This window comes from Mastomys coucha, unplaced genomic scaffold (genome assembly GCF_008632895.1).
Source record: "Mastomys coucha isolate ucsf_1 unplaced genomic scaffold, UCSF_Mcou_1 pScaffold13, whole genome shotgun sequence".
Lineage (NCBI taxonomy): Eukaryota > Metazoa > Chordata > Mammalia > Rodentia > Muridae > Mastomys > Mastomys coucha.
The window spans coordinates 57,090,779-57,112,415 of record NW_022196895.1 but is presented as its reverse complement, the minus strand read 5'-3'; the positions used below and the strand labels follow the sequence as shown (position 1 = coordinate 57,112,415).

Sequence of the window (21,637 nt, the reverse complement as noted above, 5' to 3'; positions counted from 1 at the left end):
TGTGTGTGTGTGTGTGTGTGTATGTTCATGCCTGTGTAGGCCAGAGGACAACCTCTGTGTCATTCCTCAGTCACCAGCCACCTTGTTTTTTTGCCTGTTTGGTTTTGAGAAAGGGTTTCATCGTGTATCCCCGCAGAGGTCCATTGCCTCTCCCTCCCGAGGGCTGGCATCAAAGACACACAGTACTACATCCAGGACATCTTCCTTTCTGAGACAGACTCTGTTCCTGGACTGGCTTTCACCTGTCTCTCCTTCCCTAACCCTGGAATAGCAAGCTCACACTACCACTCGTGGTTTTGTTTTTTTAGCACAGGTTCTGAGCCTTAATCTCAGGTCTCTTGCACGCAAGACAACCACTTTATTTACCAGCTGCCTCATCAGCCCTCTCCATTAAAAAACAAACAAAAACAAAACTTAAACCACGGCGCCAAAAGACCATTGCCCCCTCCCTCTTAGGGGACAGTTTTTCAAAAATGCTTTCAGAGCACAGAGAGCTAATGGACAAGGGGGGCCAGAGTGCCGCTGGGTTCCATCCCCAGGAGACTGCACAGGCTCCCACATCTAGTCCTCCAAGCCTCGGCAGGCCTCTGGAGAAGTCCTGTCCTGGGTGAATGGATTCAGAGCTCAATGAATCCATGCGAGCCTCAATGTGGAAGCTCCCAACCCAGTGAGCAGTTAGCCTTCCCAGTGAGCTGAGCTCTTAGACCAGTAGCTCTCCACTGAATACCCTCATCCCCAGACCAGGCTATGGCACATAAATGTAGCTGCTGGACAAGTGATGGTGTTTAGAGTCTGTTGTCATCATTGTCTGTGTGGCATCCCTCTGTCCCTTCTTGAACTCTAGGGCTATGTCACTGTCCTGTGTATATAGTACCCCAGGGCTTTACCCTATCTGTGTCTAGCATGGTGTCCGGCCCAAATAAATAATAATCACAGAAACAGAGCCATGGGTTGCTTCTCCTGAGCATTTGGTCACTCCTGCTCATGGGCACTCTTCTTCTGTCTGTGTTCTCCCTGAAGATAGTGGTTGACTCATTTCTGAAGTCCTGGCATATAGTAATGGTTCAACGAGTAGATCAAAGGAGCTCTCAAGGGCCAAACAGGAGCTCTTCCAACACCTTGAGTGGAGAGGCCCAGGGCCCACTGGTTCTCATCCTCTTTCTGCCATTAACTTAGGCAGCTTCCTCCTGCCAGTGGGCACCATGGAGCATGGAGCATTGTATCAGAGTCCTTTTCTGACCATCTAACGGCACCGCCGCTTACAGGACTTGCTACAGGAACAAACTAAGAGAAAGGATCTAGGGACGTGGGCGTTGGTTTCTATTTTCTGAATGTTCCAAAGTCTTTGGGCCAGGGTATGACAGGCTCTTAGTTGGATGGTCTAGAGTAAGCAGGTGCTTGGCTATTTTGTGCTATGTGGCCTTGGCAAGCTCCCTTTTACAGTGCCCCAGTCTCCCCTTGTGAGGAATGAAGAAGGAACAGTGTGGCTCACTGTTTCTGGGTGCGTTAAGGATGGAGGAAGAGAGTTACCAGTCCTTACAGATGCTGGGAATTGATGGATTCTCTCAGAAGGGCATGCTGGGCCGTGGGTGACTTCCTGAGCGTCTCCAGACTCATGGAGGCCTCTGGGACAAGCAAGGATCTCTATCTGTGTGTTCTCCTGACTCTCCTTCATGCCACTCCAGTCCCCAAAACGCAGTATTTCATTAAGGTTTCTCTGAGGTTCCTTTTCCTCCAGCTTGAGATGAGTCTGGGAAGGCTGGGGGGAGGGGGGGCAAGTCTATTAATATCCCTCTCTCAGCTGATTAACTCGCCATTAATTTTCACTCCATTTCTAAGCTAAGCAGGGGATACAAGCTAATGGGGCCCAGGCAGGATGAGGTGGCTAGCTCCAGTGATATCCGAAGGCGCCTACAGGGCAGCCAGGAGGCCTGGAAAGAGCTGCAGCAGTGTGTGGGTAAGGTGGCCCTTCTCCCAGCCCCACCCAGCCATCCCAGAGCTAGGCTACTCAGGGAGAGGAGGTGAGGAGCAGGTCTTTTGTTAGTCAGTGTAGGTTACATCCAGCCTCATAGTGGTCTCCGCCATTTGGTGCTCATTCCTGGCCCAGGCCTGTGCTCTGTGAGTTAGGGTTCTCTTATCCTTGGCCCTGCCCTGGCTTGCTATGTGGCTTTGATAGGTCTTTGTTCTAGGGCTTCAGCCCACCTGTGGAAAGAACGGCAGGAAGGCTTCCCAAGAAACACCAGCCAGCTGTGACTGGTGGAGGCTGTTGCCTGGAGCCGTGTGTCACCAGGACCCTGGCATGAAGTCATCCATGCCGCAAGTGAGCTGAGAACACACATGTGGCTTGTTTGGCACCCATGGCCCCTGGGTGACCCTGAATGCCCTGACGGTTTTGCTCTATGTGATAATTTATGGCACCCTGGGAATTCTCGTTCCACCCAGCACTAATGACATCACTCTGACTGACTTCCCTAGAACCTGAGAAACTGAAGTTGGCCAGTCTCCCTCATCTTTGTTCTGCAGTTTCCCTGCTTCCCACACCCGAGCTTGGAACGAGGGGGCAGTCCTGTTGTTACATCCTCACCTTGTGCAGTAGGTTCAGCGGAAGGAACCACCTTGCCCAAGGCTACCCTGATAGTGGCAGAGCTTTGTGTGGCCATCCCTCAAATATCACTGGGTCCCCAGTCCCAGGATCTTGATTCTCCACCAGAACTAGGAAGCCGTTATAGAAATGGAGCATAATGAGTCTTGCCTGGAGATTGGGGGAGTCTCGAAGGTGGGGGTAGCCACATCGCTTTCCAGATCCATGGTCCACAAAGCCCTGGCTCAGACCCACTAACAACTTCTGACTTTTTTTGTTTTGTGTTTTTTATTCTTAGCTCTGTTCTAAAAATTACAAACACGTTTATTCTCCTCTCCCCGAGTCCCCGGTTGAGTTACTCAGCTGCCGCTCTGACTGTAAGGGTGCAGCCTGGAACACATTTAGTGCAGCCAAAAGACCATCACGAGATGTGTATTACAGGTGAACTTCCTGAAAAAAGGATGAATAGCTGGACCTGGGATGGGAAAGCGTGCCTTGGAAGGAACCATGTGATAGCTTGAGCTTCTGCCAGCATGGACCCAGGGACTCAGGGTTACTGACTGGAGTGCTTGGCCTAATCTAGCAGTTTGGTCTATGCTCTCAACCTAGAACTTGGAGGCCTGAGCGGCTAGGCACCTCAGGGGTTGCAGAGAGCAGAGAAGCCGAGCCCTGGTTTATTTGTGCGTAGGTATGTGGTCCAAGCCCTGGATTTGTCTGATACTTTTTGGGTGATCAGTTTTCTCTGCAAAATGGAGATTCAAACCACCCTCCCCTCACAGTGGCGTTGTGTGAACTCCTAGGTGCTACTGAAAGCTTCCTAGTCCCTCTCACCCAGGGTGTCCCCTTGGCCTGAGCTTTGTTTTCTGAGTCCTTTGCTTGACTACTGAAATTTAAGAATCAGCTGCTGACCACTCTGGGCAGCCTACAGTCTTATTCTCTTTCCTATCCCAGGCTCGTCTGTCTTTCCCAAGTCTCTCTCAAGCTCAGAGATGCACTCACTTGTTCTCTTGTCTAGCTCCACTCTTTACCCTCTTCACAAGGGTCAAGCTCTAGGAGGGCAGGGAATATGGTGGTCTTGGTATGCTCAATGGCCAGCATCCAATACAAAGCCAGATGTGGTACAGCCTGTGATGGGAAGGGAAGAAAGGAAGTGGGGTGGGCACTGGTCCTCGTCATTGTCTCTGAAATCGTGGTAGCTTAGTTAGTAAGTATAGCATAGCAAGTACTAAGCGCTTGCTTTGTCTCAGGCACTGTTTTCTAAGCACCTGCAGTCACCCATTCATGTTCAACAAGAACTCTTTGGTGTGAGTCCTGTCTGTTATCCCATCTGGCAGGGGAGGACCAACTTGCCCTTAAAGACTCACAGTTGGTAAGTGTGGTCTTTGAGAGTCAATAGCTCCAGAGCGCAAGCTCCTAACTACAGCACCCACTACATCTCCCCGAGGGAGCAAAGAGAACAAACCCTAGAATCCCATGGGAAGTCCAAGCTGTTTTTCATTGCTTTAGTTATGATTGCCCCATTGATCCCTGGGATATCCAGTCTCTACCCTGTGTGGGCATCAAAGTTCAAGGGGCTGGGACCCTGCTACCGATGATGGAGAGGAGCTTGAGTCTTTGACTGAAGAGGCAGGTGTCTTTAAATAGTCTGGGTTCTGCCCAGGTCACAGCGCAGTGAGCAGCAGAGCCAGGACTGGGTCCTCAGGCAAGGCCCTTCCCATAGCCTGCTTACCAAATTCTGTGGTTCTTGGAATTGACAACCTGTTTACTGAAAGAAATATGGAACAGATGTCTTAGGCTAAGGGGCTGGTAGCTGTGGTTCATCGGGGTAGGCAATTTGGGTCCCCCACAGTGACTAACCCTTTCCTCTCCCCCTCTTTCTTTCTTCCATCCAGATTGATAGTGAGAATGAAGCTCTCTTGGCTGCGCTTACCAAGACCCTGGATGACATCCCCGAAGACGATGTGGGTCTGGCTGCCTTCCCAGGACTGGATGAAGGCGACACACCATCCTGTACTCCAGTTTCACCTGCTCCCTTATCTGCACCCCCCAGCCCCGCCCTGGAGAGGCTTCTGTCCCCAGTATCTGAAGTGGATGAGCTTTCACTGGTGAGGACTGTGGCCTGGGGCTGATGTCAGATTGTAGACTGGGGAGGACTGAGCTGTCAGTTCTAGCTCAGTCAGGGCCCTGAGCATCAGGACATGGTTTCTGCAGAGAGCCTGGGGTGTGAGGCCTCCCTGAACCTTATTCTTCCTGCCTGGGCCATGGCATTAGACTCTGTTCTATTTCTCTTTTAAACCTTAAAACCACACACAAACATTTCCACAAAGATAACACACGTAGGATAAAAACCCAAGCAGGAATCAGAAACGTGGACAGTTAAAGGCAAAACCTTCCGAGCCCTCTCACAATTGCCGCCTTCTTCCCCAGAGGTAACCATGGTTACTGATCTGTTACATGACTTTACTCTTCACCTTTTTTTTTTTTTCAACTGCAAAAACAACAGAGCCTGCATGATAGCCTGTTTGGCACCTTGCTTCCTCACTGAGCTGTGTGTGTGTGTGTGTGTGTGTGTGTGTGTGTGTGTGTGTGTGTGTGTCCTGGAAACTCTTCAGATGAGTGTGTGGAGCTCTGTCTCCTTGTTGGCTGTGTAGGATTTCCAGGTAAGGATGTCCCATCCTTTAACCATTCCCCTCCTGATAGACATCCATTGACACCTGCCTGATTGTCACATATGGCACAACAGTCATCGGTTGCCCCATGTAAATAGATTCAAATTCTAGAAATAGAATTTCTGACTCTATGAAGGCATGCAATCCGTTTCAAATAGATCCTTCTAGGTTACGCTTCAGAGACATGGGGCCAGTATTCACACTAGCATGTACAAGTTAAATGTGTGAATGTATGAAGAGTCTGTGAAGAAATGAGAGGAGAAGATACCAGCTCTGACTGCCCTTACAACAGCCTGGACCTCACAAGTGAGGCTGAAGAGGCTTGCCCTGGGCTTTAGCTGAGGACACCAGAGCCCAGGGACATGGAGTCAACTCTGTGCTTCTGCCAAGGGTTCCTTCCTTTCTTTGGAGCTCTGTAGCTTCTGGGGCTTTAGAGCTAGTGAGAGTTAGGAGGGCTCGTAGATCCTGGAAAGGCCCTTGGTGAGCATTGTGTTCTGCTCTGGGGAAACGAAGGCCTAGGACATGAGTCTCATAAGTTGGTATGACTACCAAGTTAGACCCCATGTGTACTGACTTGTGTTCTAGGGCCCTGTGGCTTCTCTTCTGCTGCCTTTGTGGTCCCAGAGCATTGAGGGGACATTTACCAAGTGTCTACGGGGACCCTGCCCAGATTGTGTTCAGTGTCATAATGTGGCTCCCTCCTGCGGGGTCCTGCATCCTTCTAGACTGGATGAGGTCTCTTAGATTGGCACCTCAGGTCTACTCGTGAGAGCTTGTGTGGGGCCTTGGACTCACACCCTCTCTTAGCCTCTCTATGACTCAGCTTTCTGATCTGTGGGAGTGAAATTGGGCCCAGGTCAAAGGCTATTGGGAGTATTACAGTGGCTGATACCAGGGAGCACTGAGAACATTGCCTAGCATACAGGCCCACCTAGGACACACTGGCTGACTCAGCCCTGACAGGGCCCTCAGTAGCAAGAATTCTCAGTGCTTTCTGCACCAGCCTGCGGCAGGAGACCTTGGCAAGGGAAAGAGCAGCCCCTGCTGGCCAAAGGCTGTCTTAGTCCTGAGCTTCTGGTTCTGCCTACATTTCCTGAGTGTTTTCCTCCCTTACTGTGTTAGCTTATGGGCAGTAGGACCCAATGTCAAGTCTTCAGGCATATTGATAGTTGTAGAGGGGCTCAGAGAAGCCATGCAGACCGTAGGCCTTGCCTTGGATTCCAGAGGGCTGATCTGTGGATTTGGAAGAGCTATGAACCTCTACAGGTCTGTACAGATCCTAAGGTCAGCAGAGGTATTTTGTTTTGTTTTTTTAAAGTCTCAGATCCAGTGATTTTTTTTTTTTTTTGGTGTCTCCCTCCTGCTCCCATCCTGTGTCAGTGCAGAGAAGGAAATAGATTGTTCAGGGTGTGACCTGGAATGGGGCTGGGGTAGACTAGAACCAGATCTCTTCCCTCTAGCCCAGGATCCAAAGGCACAAAGTGGTGTGTATGTGTGGTATGTGTGTGTGTGTGTATGCGTGCATGTGTGTGTGTGGTGTGTGTGTGTGTGTGTGTATGTGTATGTGTGGTGTGTGTGTATGTGTGTGTGTGTGTGCATGTGTGGTATGTGTGTATGTGGTGTGTGTGTGTGCATGTGTGGTGTGTGTGTGTGTGTATGGTCTAGATGAGGTGTCAGGGGTCCTCAGTCACTCAGTGTAGGGTGTGACCTTTCTCTAGCTGGGCCTTGGTGCTCTCTGCTGGGGGTGCTGGGAAGGCGTGTTTGCTCAGGAAACACTTGGTGCCATAGAACAATCCCAGGGTACCTCTCACCTTGTTCTCACCTTGGCTGTGGTGGAGCCTGAAGATATTTTTCTTCAGTCTCTTTGCTCTCAGGGTAAATGAACTGTGTACCTGCCAGCAGAGGGAACTAAAGCTGGAGAGCTTCAGCAATCTTTATTATTTTTAAAGTTATCTGAGGGCTGGGGGAGGGGGTAGCTCAACAGGTAAGATACTTGCTTGTCTGGCACATTATGAAGCCCATAAAATTGGGTGTGGAGGTGCGTACCTGAACTCTCAGCACTTGAGAGAAAGAGACAGGAAGGTCAGACATTCAAATCATACTAACTACATAGTTTGAGGATAGCCTGGGCTACATGTGACCTGACCCCCTAACCTCCCCCCCGCATACAAAAATAGTTGAAGAAAAGACAAACTAAAGGTTAGCATTCCTTTACTTGTATGCAAACAGCTGGGTGGGTTGAAGGCAGCATGTACCTTGGATATATTCTTGTATGATTATATATTATGATTAAAGCCCACCTCATGAAGGCTTATAGGAAAATGGTGGCAGTCGCATCTGGGAAAGAGAAAGAACCTTGAGAAGGAAGGAGACTTGCTTTTGGTTTTGGTTTTGGTTTTTTCTAGACAGGGCTTCTCTGTGTCATAGCTCTGGCTATCTTGCTCTGAAGACCAGGCTGGCCTCAAATGCACAGAGATCCGCCTGCCTTTGCCTCTTGAGTGCCGGCATTAAAGGCATGTACCACCACTGCCTGGCTAGGAGACTTGCTTTTAATTGTCTACCTTTTAGAATTTCACACACACACACATATACTTATGTGCATGTTAACATTTGTGAGTACTATCTACTTAATTAAAGAAATACAATCTTAAATGCCATGGACAAAGAGAAGGTCAGCTGGATCCTATATCGAGCATCCTTTTGGTTTATAGCGTCTCCATCGGTAATGTATGTATGCACATGTGTCTATTACAGACATGTGGAATTAACTGACTCAAACAGTGGGCTGAGCAGGTGTCACCCAGACTTGTTCTCTTGGGTCAATGACTGTACTAACAATGAGGCAATAGTATTTGGGAGTTTGGTAGACAGCAATCTGTTTTCTGGCCAGGGCGTAGTCAGCTGGCATGTAATGCGGTGCCCTGTGTCTCTGAGTGTGCTTGGCCCTAGTCTTTTCCCCTCTGCCTCTTCCCAGCTACAGAAGCTCCTCCTGGCCACATCCTCCTCAACGGCAAGCTCTGATGCTCTGAAGGATGGGGCCACCTGGTCCCAGACCAGCCTCAGTTCCAGAAGTCAGCGGCCTTGTGTCAAGGTATTTCTGCATATGCCCAGATGTGACCTGGGCCCCCAGGTGGCTGTCAGCTATGGCTAAGAGTCTACACCAGTCTCTCTCTCTATCTCTCTCTTCCTCACAGCTCTGGCTGAGCCAGAAATTCCAGTCACTGCTCCTTGAAACCCAGTATAGTTTGAAGCTCTAAAAAGAGCTCTGTACTTTCCCACACTTGAGTGTTTCGAGCTGTGAGATGTTGACACAGATCTTGACACATATTAGAGCAGAGACAGAAAGATATGGCCTCCTTTGGGGCTCGTGAGTGGGGAGCAGATGGGAACATCCAGTTGTGGAGACCACAGTCCAGATCATACTAGGGTTTCAGGATTTCTGAGGAGCCTCTGGCCACTTTAGAACCTTACACACAAAAGGTGACACCCATACTTGTCCTGGCCCTATTTTTTTTTTTTTTTGGTAGATCAGAGAAAGCTTTGATGGATATTTAGAAGGGTCTCCAAGGCTGGGAGCCCTGGAGAAGTCTGGGTATCTCTTCCTCACAAACTCAGTTTGCCAGGTACCAGCCCTGCTGGGGTCTAGGGATAAAGTGAAGGAAAGGGCCCTTCCCACAATCCTGAGAGAGATGCTGGATCTGAGAGCAGGCTGAGGGAGAAGTATTGTGCCCCTCCCTGCTCACTCTGGCATCTTTCCTTCTCCAGGTGGATGGCACCCAGGACAAGAAGATCCCCACACTGCGGTCTCAGGGCCGGCCTTGTACAGAACTGCACAAGCACCTCACTTCGGTGCTGCCCTGTCCCAGAGTGAAAGCCTGTTCCCCAACTCCTCACCCAAGTCCTCAGCTCCTCTCCAAGGAGGATGAGGAGGTGGGGGAGGATTGCCCAAGCCCCTGGCCAACTCCAGCCTCCCCCCAAGACTCCCTAACACAGGACACGGCCAGCCCTGACAGTCCCCAGTCTCCCGAGGAGGATGTGAAGGCCATGGTACAGCTCATTCGCTACATGCATACCTACTGCCTGCCTCAGAGGAAGCTGCCCCATCGGGCCCCAGACCCAGTCCCCCAGTCCTGCAGCAGCAACTCCTCCAAGCTGGTCTCACCCCGATCCCGGCATCCTCCCAAAGCCTTCTGGACTGAGTTCTCCATCTTAAGGGAACTTCTGGCCCAAGATATCCTCTGTGATGTTAGCAAGCCCTACCGCCTGGCCATACCTGTCTATGCTTCCCTCACACCCCAGTCCAGACCCAGGCCCCCCAAAGACAGTCAGGCCTCCCCTGCTCACTCTGCCATGGCAGAAGAGGTGAGAATCACTGTTTCACCCAAGAGCACCAGGCCTAGACCCAGCCTGCGTCCTCTGAGGCTGGAGGTGAAACGGGATGTCAACAAGCCTTCGAGGCAAAAGCAGGAAGAAGATGAGGAGGAGGAAGAGGAAGAAGAAGAGGAAGAAGAAAAAGAGGAGGAGGAAGAGGAGTGGGGCAGGAAGAGACCAGGTCGTGGCCTGCCATGGACCAAATTAGGGAGGAAGATGGACAGCTCTGTATGCCCCGTGCGGCGCTCCAGAAGACTGAATCCAGAGCTGGGCCCTTGGCTGACATTCACTGATGAGCCCCTAGGTGCTCTGCCCTCGATGTGCCTGGATACAGAGACCCACAACCTGGAGGAAGACCTGGGCAGCCTCACAGACAGTAATCAAGGCCGGCAGCTCCCCCAGGGATCCCAGATCCCCGCCCTGGAAAGCCCCTGTGAGAGTGGGTGTGGGGACACAGATGAAGATCCAAGCTGCCCACGGCCCCCTTCCAGAGGTAGTCTGTGGTCCACCAGAGAGGGTGGGGGTGGGCATAGCATCCCCACTGGAATCTGGGAGCACTTCCTTCAAGCATTCAGTCTTGTGTGTTGAATGAGGTTGGATCTGGTTGTCCACAGTTTGGCAGATCTTCAGGAAAATACCTGGTCATCTTCAAGATTTTCATCATGCATATCAAAGCACTGCTTGATGAACAGAGAACAAGAGGCCATGCTTGGATAAGGGCAAGGGGAAGTAAAAATTATGAAGCTAGGCATGGTGATAAACAGTACTTAGGAGGCAGAGGCAGGAGGATAGAATTTGAAGGTAGCCTGGGCTACATATGCAGACCTGTTTCATATAACCAGCAGAGATAGAGGCTCAAGGCTCAGAGCTTTTTAGTGAAGGACCCGTCGTCACCAGAACCATCTAGAATCACAGCATGGGCTTGGAGCCTTGGCCTCAGTGCATGGCTACTGTGCTGCACTGTTTGGCCAGCAGGGGTTACCTGGCCCATCTGCTATTTCTGCAAAGTGAGGAGATCTGCTGGCTGAGTCCCAGCAATGCAAGGTGGATTTGAATTGCCCCCACCCTTCCCTTCGATGGCCAAGGCCATATGTCACCTTAAAGGGCATCTGTCCTTGGTGCCCCTGGATATGTGAGGGCTCCCCAAAGAGGAGAGTGTTTATGGATGGTGTGTATGGGGGGGAATCTTATTTTCGTTTTTGTCTTTTCAGACTCCCCCAGGTGCCTCATGCTGGCCTTGTCACAAAGGTAGATTTTTTTTTTTTTTTTTTTTTTTTTAGAAATTATACGTCTATTATACCATGAGCTTTATGTCTTAGATGTGTGCATTTGGGTGGGAGGTTATCCGTCCCTGAGCCCGGCCCCATCCTCAAGACCTGCCTTTGTTGTCACCTTGAGCCCTCAGGATCCAGACGGGATCCAGACTCCTTTCAAAGGAGTTTTAAAAGGGATTGTGTTTTAAAAGGGGGCCTCTGTGAGATGAGGAGAAAGATGGAGAGTTAAGCCAGTTCATAAGCTGGCATCTCCAGGATTCTAAAGAGTGCCCTTTGGAATGGGGACTGGAAGCCCATGATGCCGGGGGACTGGAAGCCAGTTCCTTCCCTCTCTGGGCCTCATCTATAAAGCAAGGAATCTACATCAAACTTTGCCTATACCTTCCAAAACCTGCAACTCGAGTTTCTTTAACAGCCAGGATGGGGTCCCTCAGGATGTTCTCTCTAGGCCCCTCTCCATGGGTCTATCAGAGTACATTTTGCTCCCTTCAAAAGTCTGAGCCTGTGGAAGCTCCCTACTGATCAGCCCCTTCCCTTTCTGTCCTCCCTGCCTCTACCAGTGACCCTCTGGGCAAGAAGAGCTTTGAGGAGTCCTTGACGGTGGAGCTTTGCGGCACAGCAGGTAAGCTAGGGGTCCAGCTGGTGAGGTATTTTGTGGGGAGCTTGCATGGCCTGGGCAGGAGTTCTCATGAACTGACCACTGCCTCCTGAACTACTCTAGCACTGAGATGCATTGGGAGTTTGCCAGGGGGTGGGTCAAGGCCGGGGGCCAGCCCTTCACCTGCTGGTATCTGCAGCTGAGGGAGTACTGAGATCAGAAAACAAAGACACCGCTCTAGAGGAGACCACAGTCTGATGAGGCTAAACCTTCAGGAGAATGGTTAGCCATGTGCTCATTTCTGCTCATTAAGGCAGAAGATCAGGTCAAATGGAGTGCCCAGGACTGGGGGTGGGGGGCGCTGAGGGATTGAAGGACCAACAGGAAGATAAAGAAGGGTGTGCTTAGTTGAAGAATTGATATGAGTAAAGATACAAAAGAATGGAAGTACAGGATGCATTGGACTTACTGGTCCACTGGTCCTATCTAAAAGCAAGAAGTAGGGAGAAAGGAATAGAGGTCCCCAAAGGGCCAAGGCATAGAGGTGCTTGGCACCCATTCTGTAGGCTTTAGAGAGAACGAAGTGGGTATTTTTAGCAAGTTCCTGTGGTATGCCGGGAAGACCAGAAGACAACAGCAGATCAAGTAGCACCAGAGATACCGAATGGTCGGTTTTCCCAGTGGCACTCCTTCCTCTGTAAGGGGTGCCCCGGAGGCAGGGCTCTCTAAAAGGCTGGCAGTAGCACGGGAACAGATATCTCTGACCTGGACACATTAGCTGCCATTACCAAGTCCCAAAGGGATGCCCATTGGCTTTCATCTCCTGCCAGTTCCTAAGAACAGGAGGATCTCTGGGCTACATACGGGCTTAGGCAGCAGCCTGAGGACCAGTTAGTGATGGCTGCCATCCACCTAGAGGGATGTTGTGGAACGCGGCCACTTCTGTGTCCTTGCAAACAGAACACTTAATGTCCCTCTCTGTCTTTCCTTTCCTCACCTTTTTTCCTCTTGCCTGGGTAGGACTCACGCCACCCACCACACCTCCATACAAGCCCATGGAGGAGGACCCCTTCAAGCAGGATGTGAAGCACAGCCCAGGTCAAGACACAGCTCCCAGCCTCCCCTCCCCTGAGGCTCTTCAGCTCACAGCCACCCCAGGGGCTTCCCACAAGCTGCCTAAGAGGCACCCAGAGCGAAGCGAGCTCCTGTCCCATCTGCAGCATGCCACAGCCCAGCCAGTCTCGCAGGCTGGCCAGAAGCGCCCCTTCTCGTGCTCCTTTGGAGACCATGACTACTGCCAGGTGCTCAGGCCAGAGGCTGCCCTGCAGAGGAAGGTGCTGCGGTCCTGGGAGCCAATCGGGGTCCACCTTGAAGACTTGGCCACTCTGAAGCAGGGGGCCACTCTGCCCACAGAAACAAAGGCCCCTAGGAGAGAGGCAGACCAGAACTGTGACCCTACCCCCAAGGACAGCATGCAGCTAAGAGACCATGAGATCCGTGCCAGCCTCACAAAGCACTTTGGGCTGCTGGAGACTGCTCTAGAGGACGAGGACCTGGCTTCATGTAAAAGCCCAGAGTATGACACAGTTTTTGAGGACAGCAGCAGCAGCAGTGGCGAGAGCAGCTTCCTGCTTGAGGAAGAGGAGGAGGAGGAGGAGGAGGGAGGGGAAGAGGACGATGAAGGAGAGGACTCAGGAGTCAGCCCTCCCTGCTCTGACCACTGCCCCTACCAGAGCCCACCAAGTAAGGCCACCCGGCAGCTCTGTTCCCGCAGCCGCTCCAGTTCTGGCTCCTCCTCCTGCAGTTCCTGGTCACCAGCCACCCGGAAGAACTTCAGGTATTCTTGGTGGCCCTGGGGAGAGGGATATCTAAAGCACCCATTAGGTACCAGAGGGGAGGAGCCCTAGGAATTTGCTTGGAGACTTGGGTTCTATCTCTATTTGTAGTCCAGCCTCGGTCAGAAGGTCCAAGATGGGCTCCCCAAGAGATGGGCGAGAGTGAAGCCCAGTGGGGACTGTTGGAAAGAAAGAAATTCCACATTCTGGTCCCCTGAGACATTATAGGACATCATTATGAGACATCATGAGCTAGTCTGAGCATCCCATCTTTGAGCACTGGACCTGGAAAGGGGTTTCTATTGCTATGGTAAAATACCATGACAAAAAGCAGCATGCAGAGGAAAGGGGTTATTCTGTCTTACAACCTCTCAGTTTACACTATCCCTGAGTGAAGGCAGGCCCAGGGATTCAAGGCAGGAACCCGGAGGCAGATTTAGGGGAGAGCAGCTTCCGGTTTCTCTCATCACAGCAGGTAATGAGGCCAGCTTTGTCCTGGAAAAAGTCCACAAAGATTCGCAAGGGGTAGGCGTGGGTGGGTGGGTTGGTGGGTGTGTGAGGGTGTCGCAGCTCTGAGCTTGAGGTTACCAGAGTGGCCACTAGATGGAGCTCTTTAGCCTTGAGCAGAACCATGGAGTTGTCTGTGGATCTTGTGAAGCTGCTGGGGGTCAGGGATGTGCTGATCGGCTGAGTCTGTGGGTGTGGATGCTTTACATCTCTAACAAGTTCTCAAAGCAGTCTGAGATCAGAATTCAGATCTGAGAGATGCCTTAGACAAATTCAGGTTTATATGCACACATCTCTACCAGCTGTTCTTAGCTCATCAAGGACCCCAAGAAAGCATAGGCCCCTCTGCTCATCAAACGATTCACACACACATAAATTTCAGGAAGGCCCCACAAAACCAACGTGCAAGTTATCTGTTACTACAAATGCCTTTCCCTGAGGAGTCACGGACAAGCCATCAGCTCTGCTGTCTCACAGAACTCTCCAGACTTGCCTGCTGGTCCTTTTACAATTACCCAGGAATTTTCCACTAAGACATCTTAATGCCATCGAAGTTTCCCCAGTGCTGAGCCCACCCCCCACTGCCAGCACTAGAGCTCCTGGCCACTTTCTTTCTTACCTAACGCATGGATTTAGACAGGGTCTGTATCCCGGGGCCTGAGAAGTTGAGATCTTCCCTGAGACTATAGATTCCCTATTTTCTCTTCTCAGATGTAGGCCCAGTGTAGGCCTGGCCTTTTCTGTCCACTGGACAGAGTGACTTGGTTATGCCAGTCCCTTCTCTAGACCTACTTCCTTCCTGTTGGCCATCAGCAGACAATCCATTGAGACCAACTGAACAATGCCAACCCAGTTCCAAGAATTCCTATCTCAGCAATCTGGAAGGGAAGGCTCTCCAACTCTGGTCTCAGTGAACGAGAACTCTTAACTGAATAATAGCTCTTGGAAGTTAGCAACTCACGAGTCATATCACCTGCTGTCATGGTCCTCAGGCTTCGCAGATGTAATTGGAAGATACATGTTTCTTTTTCTGTTTTTGTTTTCGTTTTGTTTTGTTTTGTTTTGTTTTCTGAGACAGGGTTTCTCTCTGTAGCCCTGGCTGTCCTGGACCTCCATCTTAAACCAGAGGTAGAGGTAGAAGAAACAGATTTAAGTTCAGTCTGTGGAGCTCAAAAGTCCATGTTCTTCTAAGCCATATATATATATATATATATATATATATATATATATATATATATATACTTTAAATACTCATCTGGGGAGGGATAAACCCTAGGGAGGGCTGCAACCCTAGGAGGACAAGAGTAGATGGTGAATTGTATAATGGACGTGACCCTTCCAAACTTAAGTGTGAACAAACCTGGCTTTAGAGTAGGTCTGATTCCAGTTCTCGCATCTCCCATTTCTAGTTTTGGTCAAATCTCAACTGGAACCCGAGCTTCAGACTTTCTTTTGGAAAATGGGAAAATATAAAACCTCCTGGTATTTTTTTTCATCTAATCAATAATGCAAAGAAGTGAAAGGGCTTTCTACCCCTAACAGTGGAGAAGGGCAAGCCATGGAAGGTCAGGACAAGAATTAACACGGGGTGCTTCCCAGGGATCTCAGCCTGGGAGCCCCAGAGGACACCAGGCCAGCGTTTGGTCCCACACAGTCAGGGCTGGGTTTCTGCAAGAGTGAGATTGAGCACTGTGCCTTGCTTGTTCACTGACAGACGTGAGAGCAGAGGGCCCTGTTCAGATGGAACCCCAAGCGCCCGGCATGCCAGGAAGCGGCGGGAAAAGGCCATCGTAAGTGATCTGGGGGTCCCTGGACCTAGAAAAAACGGGGGCAAGCCAGGAGCATCGGGAAATGCTAAGCCACCAGTCTTTACCCCCTGTCTGGGGAATAATGAGCCTTAGGCTGCATGAAGGACACATGTATATCTTGACTGGCCGTGGTCTGCAGTAGGTAGCCACTTAGGACCCAGCCTCAAGGACTCTGAATGAACCAAGACAGAAGATGATGGGACTTGAGCGGAGACAGGCTTGGCTGGTCAGTTCACATGCTCTTCTGTCTGATCTTGGGCAAGAGCCTACCTTTCCTGAGCCTCAATTTGTCTGTGTGTAGGAGATGTGTACCTTGTGCTTCATAAGGGGTCCCTCAACAAACCCACTCTGTCTTCTCCACCTACCTTAAGGATCTTCCCAGATCCTGCTGTTAGATCCTGAGGTTGCTCCCAAAGGTGTCCCTGGGACCCTTCAGTGTTCACGGGCCAACCAGTTATGTCATAGCCCTAGAAAGAAGGAAGCGAAGGTATAACAGACACACGAAAGGACAGACGGCTTCACTGGTTGCCACGCTTCTGGAGGTGGGTGGGGCACACAAACCCCAGAGGCGCACAGCCATGTACAACGGGTACTTAAAAGTACAGGTAAAGCCAGGCATAGTGACACATACCTCTCATCCCAGGACTTGGGAGGCAGAGGCAGGTGGATCTCTGCCAGTTCAAAGCCAGCCTGGTCTACAGAGTGGGTTCCCATGCAAGCTGAGGCAACGTAGTGAGACCCTGTCTCGAACGAAACCAAACCACGGGTGAACATAGTCACCTTGGGCTAAGTGGTTTGACAAATCTGGCTTAATCCTAGGCTTCAGGTGACAGCAGTAGAAAGACGAATTAAGTCCCAATTCCTGTGGTTGAGACAGAAAGAAGGGAAAGACAGCAGACTCATAAACAAAAGGGAAATGGATGGGATTAAGAGTTGACAGAGTACTGACTAGAATTTGGACCATTGGGATAATGTATTTACATCGGTGACTTGTGAGAGGTACTATAAGGAGCTTAGGGATAAAGGATCAAACAAAAGTATAGGCAGAGTCCAAGAGCTCAGGTGTGGGGGAGGGTCTGAAACTTGGGGACTTACCAGGAGACTGCGAGGAAAGGTTTTGTCTATGGACCTGGAAGGACCCCAATATGTCAAAGCAGACTCTATGACTGTATAAAAGGTCCTGTTGTGGAATCTGGCTCTGGGCTCTCTTTCCTGCCATCTGTGGTTGGTGGATTGGCTATGTGGAGAGTTGCTGCCTGTGCCTGTGCCTACAGACAGCCTGTCTGGGCCACACACACTGTCTCAACCCACTAGAGCACAGGTATTCAGGCCACGGATCCAAGTTCATCAAATCATGAATCTCAAAAGAGAGGCAGGAGGTTGCAGCCTGGCCTCCCTGGTTGTTTACTCTCCCTGTCTAATCTGCGTGCCCACTAGCAGCTAGCATAGAGCCAAACTCTCCTAAGGGTGACCTGTGGGCCACGGTGTCTGTGTCATGGCTCCATCCAGCTTTCCTTGGTAAACCCAGATAGAATAGTAGCTCCTGTGACCCTAATACCCATTTCATTATTTTTCCTCCTGGTGTACTCTGACCCCTACCCACCACCAGGTCCCCAGTATATCCTCAGCAGCTTGAAGGCTCAAAACAGCGATGAGCAGAACATGCAGCCATCTGATGGTATAGCTCCTCTCTGCCCAGTCTCTGCTCAGTCCCTCCATGCAGGAGTTCTCCCTCCGGGCTGCTTCTCCTGTACTCAGTGGTCCCTGCTCCAACAAGGACAGGTCTTGGTATAGAGATTGTCACGGTCCTCTCTCGGACTTTAGCAGTGTTGCTGCTTCAGCCAGGCCTAGATGGAGACTCCATGAGAGTAATAATGGGGTCCCTCTCTGTCCACCTTTGTGAGCAGGGCGAAGGCCGCGTGGTATACATTCGAAATCTCTCCAGTGACATGAGCTCTCGGGAACTAAAGAAGCGCTTCGAGGTGTTTGGTGAGATAGTAGAGTGCCAGGTGCTGATGAGAAGTAAAAGGTAAGCCAGGGCCAGCCATTACAACTGGGGGAGGGGACAGGGGGAAGGAGCCAGAAGCTAGGAGGGACACGGGTGGGAGAAGAACCGTGGGATTGTAAAACTGGTGACAGCACCACGCCATTACGGCACCTACAGCATCCATGCTTTCTGTCATCTAAATACTTGACACTTTTAAGATTTTATTTATTTATTATATGTATACAATGTAGCTGTCTTCAGACCCTCCAGAAGAGGAAGTCAGATCTCTCGTGACAGATGGTTGTGAGCCACCATGTGGTTGCTGGGATTTGAACTCAGGACCTTCGGAAGAACAGTCAGTGCTCTTAACCGCTGAGCCATCTCTCCAGCCCCTACTTGACACTTTTAAAACCCATCCATTCTTACTCTTCTCATTCTGGGAGAATCTCAGACAAGTTAGCAAGGAAGAGCTGGAGCCTGTGTAGGCTTCAAAGCCTTTGTTCAAACAACCATGCAGGCCAGGAAGTGCCCTTTGACTGCTTGAAAATATACTTGTTTTGAGACCTGACTGCATCAATCTCCATGTTACTCACAGCGCCCCCCCCCCCTTCTTCTGCAGCACATCCTGGGCCTGCAATCTGCTAAGTAGTCCTGTCTTGTTCTCATTTACCTAGGGGAGCCAGTTTTTAATCTGTAAGGAAATCTTCAAAACAAAAAACAAACAAACAAACAAAATAAAACAAAAACCGAGTTGCCTATGAACACTCAACATAGACACCACAGATAGCTTTACTGATTTTAAAGGAGTTCTAAATTATCTGCTATCATACCTGCAAAGTAAGCTATTAGGATTTTAAATTCTGATTGAACAGCAGTAGTCATAGTAAAAATCTTTAGCCAGAAAGTACCCTCTTGTCTAACTGTCATCCCGTACCTCATATCCATTTAGATGGCCACTGCTCTAGTTTGCTGTCCATTCCTATCATAAACACCATGACCAAAAGCAACCTAGGGAGGAAAGGGTTTATTTCGGCTTACAGCTTAGTCATTCATGAAGGGAAGGCAGGACAGGAACTCAAGGCAGGAACTGAAGCAGAGGCCATGTATGAACACTTCTCACTACCCGTGATCTAGCAATCCTATTTATGGGTATACAGTAATATATTCAAAAGAATTGCAAACAGGATTACAAAGAGAGACTAGCCACCCATGTTCATAGCTCACAATAGCAGAGAGGTGAGAATAATCCAAACGCAGTGTATATATATAGCAGGATATTTTGCAGTCTTAAGAAAGAGGCAATACAAGCTTCGAGTAGATGAATATCCTCTAAAGATAATGTGCTGAGGGAATGGGCTAGTCAAAAGAAGACTGATGTTGAATGTTCACATATATTATGTACCTAGAAACAGAAGGTGAAATGATTGTTGCTGGAGGCCCAGGGATAAAATGGAGATGCTGTCTAATGGCTGTAGATGTGCTTTTAGAGGATGGACTATTTTCTGTAGCTCACACAAGGAATGGCAGTATACTCCTGCAATCTCAGCACTTGGAAGGTGTAAGAATTCGAGGACTGAGGACAGTTTGGGTTACACAGCAAGCTCAAGCCTAGCCTGGGCTACATAGTAACATCTAGCTCAGAAAGACAAAACAAAGTATTTTTTCTAGAGGCACATTGTACAACAATGTCTCTCTACTTAACCCACTCAACTACACAGTTAAAAAATGGTAACTGTCATTTTATGTATTTTTACTATAATTTTTAAGTCACTACACAGATAGAAGTTTGCCAAGTTTTATGCAGTCTTCGGGACTTCATCCAAACATGAAAAAAAAGAAAGCAGTCTCCAAAGAAAAGGCTTAGTTTGCTAAGATCGTAAAAGTGTACAACCTCCTTAAAGGGGGGGGGGGGGTCTTGGACAGACAACCATTTTCAGACATTCATAGCAGCAGAGGGACTCAAACTTGGCCCCGATTGGAACAAGCATCAGTGTACACGATTAGGATTCTCCTGTGGTTGGCCTAATCTGAGTCATAGCAGCTCAAGGAGGTTGTATATCAGAGGGTGGTTTACTTGTTGATAGAGCTGAAATATCAGAGCAGAGCTGGCTGAAGGTCTCCCTTTGCCTTGAGTCCTTCCCTAACAGGCTGGCTTCTTGGTTGCTGCAGAGCTCTAAGCTCACCTATTAACATCTCAGAGTTTCCAGGGGAGCAGAATACGTGCTCACTGTTCTAGCAGAGATCTGGGAAAACTTCCGGGGTTTAGCTTTGGGTGATAGGTTCATCCTTGAACATACGTATCACCATGTCCGGGGAGGTACTGTCATGTGACTTGATGTTCTCTGCAGAGGTAGGAAGTGGATGCTGCAGGCAGGTAGAATAGCAGATGTCATCCTCGCAGGTTAAGATGGGTCTGAAACATCAGTGGGATTAGGCAAAATGAAGGGAAGTTGGCAGCCAAGGAGGTGGAGGCAGATGCTATCTTTGAAGGATCTAGAGCAGTGGTTCTCAATCTGCTACCCCTTGGGGTCAAATGACCCTTTCACAGGGTCACATATCAGATATCCTACATATTAGATATTTAATTATGATTCACAAAAGTAGCAAAGTTACAGCTATGAAGTAACAACAAAAATAATTTTATGATCAGGAGTCACCATAACCTGAGGAACTGTATTAAAGGGTTGCAGCACTGGAAGGGTTAAGAACCGCTGGTCTAGAGAATGGCAGAGTGAGACACAGAGATGGAAAGGAGACATAGCAGAGCTAGGGGAGCAATGACGGAGAGAGGGTAGTGGTAAGAGCATTTAGCTTCATGATCAGGAGTCTTGTCAATCCCTGCTGAGCCCCATGGTATTGGGTAGAGCCTGGAACGCCACAGAGCTTATTTATCTTGGGGGGGGGGTGCGGGGGAGGGAGAGGTGACAACGCCCCCTCCCAGGGTCATCTGAATGTGATGTAATACATGATGCCCAGCAACTGTCAAACATCCAGGGGTTCGGCTGCTCCTGCTGTCTTCACAGTACAGAGGTTAGCCTATCAAATCCCATTATCCCTCATTGAAGAGAAGTGGGCACGTGATGTGGTTTCCCGATCTTTCTATGATGTGTATTCTTATAATATCCACCAGGCTGGCCTAGAACATCCCTCCCTTATCCTATCCTCTCCCTCCAGAGGCCAGAAGCACGGCTTTATTACCTTCCGGTGTTCAGAGCATGCTGCCCTGTCCGTGAGGAATGGCGCCACCCTGAGAAAGTGCAACGAGCCCTCCTTCCACCTGAGCTATGGAGGGCTCCGGCACTTCCGTTGGCCCAGATACACTGACTATGGTAAGAGATCAGAGTCTAACTGTATTGTAATGAGTCCCAGAGTATGAGGGACAGTGACTTCCTTTAATGCCACATAGACTGAAGGCCCCTCTGAACATGGCCCCTTGTCTAACTCCTGCCCATTGGAATTCCCCGGCTGCTTTTTCTGTGACTGACATCTTGCTTTTTTTTTTCTGGCCTGTTGTTTTGTGTGAGTAGCTCTAACCACACAGTCACCTTCTTGTCCTCCTAGGAAGGTACCATCTGTGCTCTCAGTCATCCGACAGCACCCTGGCTGTCCTGTCTCTTTACATGCACTCTGTAGTGACCCTTGACAGGCAGCAGCTTCCTTCGCCCTTTAATACAAGGCAACGTGGACAGACATGGTGCCTGTATCATTTATGCACAGCTTGGTGGGAAACAAAGAAACGTGACATAGAAACAAATGATTTGTAGAGGAGAGCCCATGGTAGGTAGCCTTTGCGATACAGGCAGTCCATTGTGAGACTCGGTTTCCCCATCTGTATGAGACAGATCCACTAGCATTCTCCTCTGTTACTGACTAGCATTACTAGTTGGTGGGAGGGTGATCAGAAAATACATTTTTGTGCAGGGCGGTGGTGGCGCACGCCTTTAATCATCCCAGCACTTGGGAGGCAGAGGCAGGTGGATTTCTGAGTTTAAGGCCAGCCTGGTCTA

General features: G+C 49.8%; 1 protein-coding gene across 2 annotated transcripts in view; it reads left to right on the top strand.

The window, feature by feature from the left end:
* Ppargc1b (PPARG coactivator 1 beta) overlaps nt 1–21,637 on the top strand; it is a 112,790-nt gene that overhangs the window by 83,606 nt on the left and 7,547 nt on the right. For both annotated transcript variants that reach the window (XM_031365805.1, XM_031365804.1), the window contains exons 3-11: nt 4,474–4,686; nt 8,225–8,341; nt 9,016–10,114; nt 10,833–10,869; nt 11,456–11,517; nt 12,514–13,330; nt 15,550–15,625; nt 17,551–17,672; nt 20,805–20,959. In XM_031365805.1, the coding sequence (XP_031221665.1) occupies nt 4,474–4,686; nt 8,225–8,341; nt 9,016–10,114; nt 10,833–10,869; nt 11,456–11,517; nt 12,514–13,330; nt 15,550–15,625; nt 17,551–17,672; nt 20,805–20,959 (2,698 nt within the window). The remainder of the gene's footprint in view (nt 1–4,473; nt 4,687–8,224; nt 8,342–9,015; nt 10,115–10,832; nt 10,870–11,455; nt 11,518–12,513; nt 13,331–15,549; nt 15,626–17,550; nt 17,673–20,804; nt 20,960–21,637) is intronic.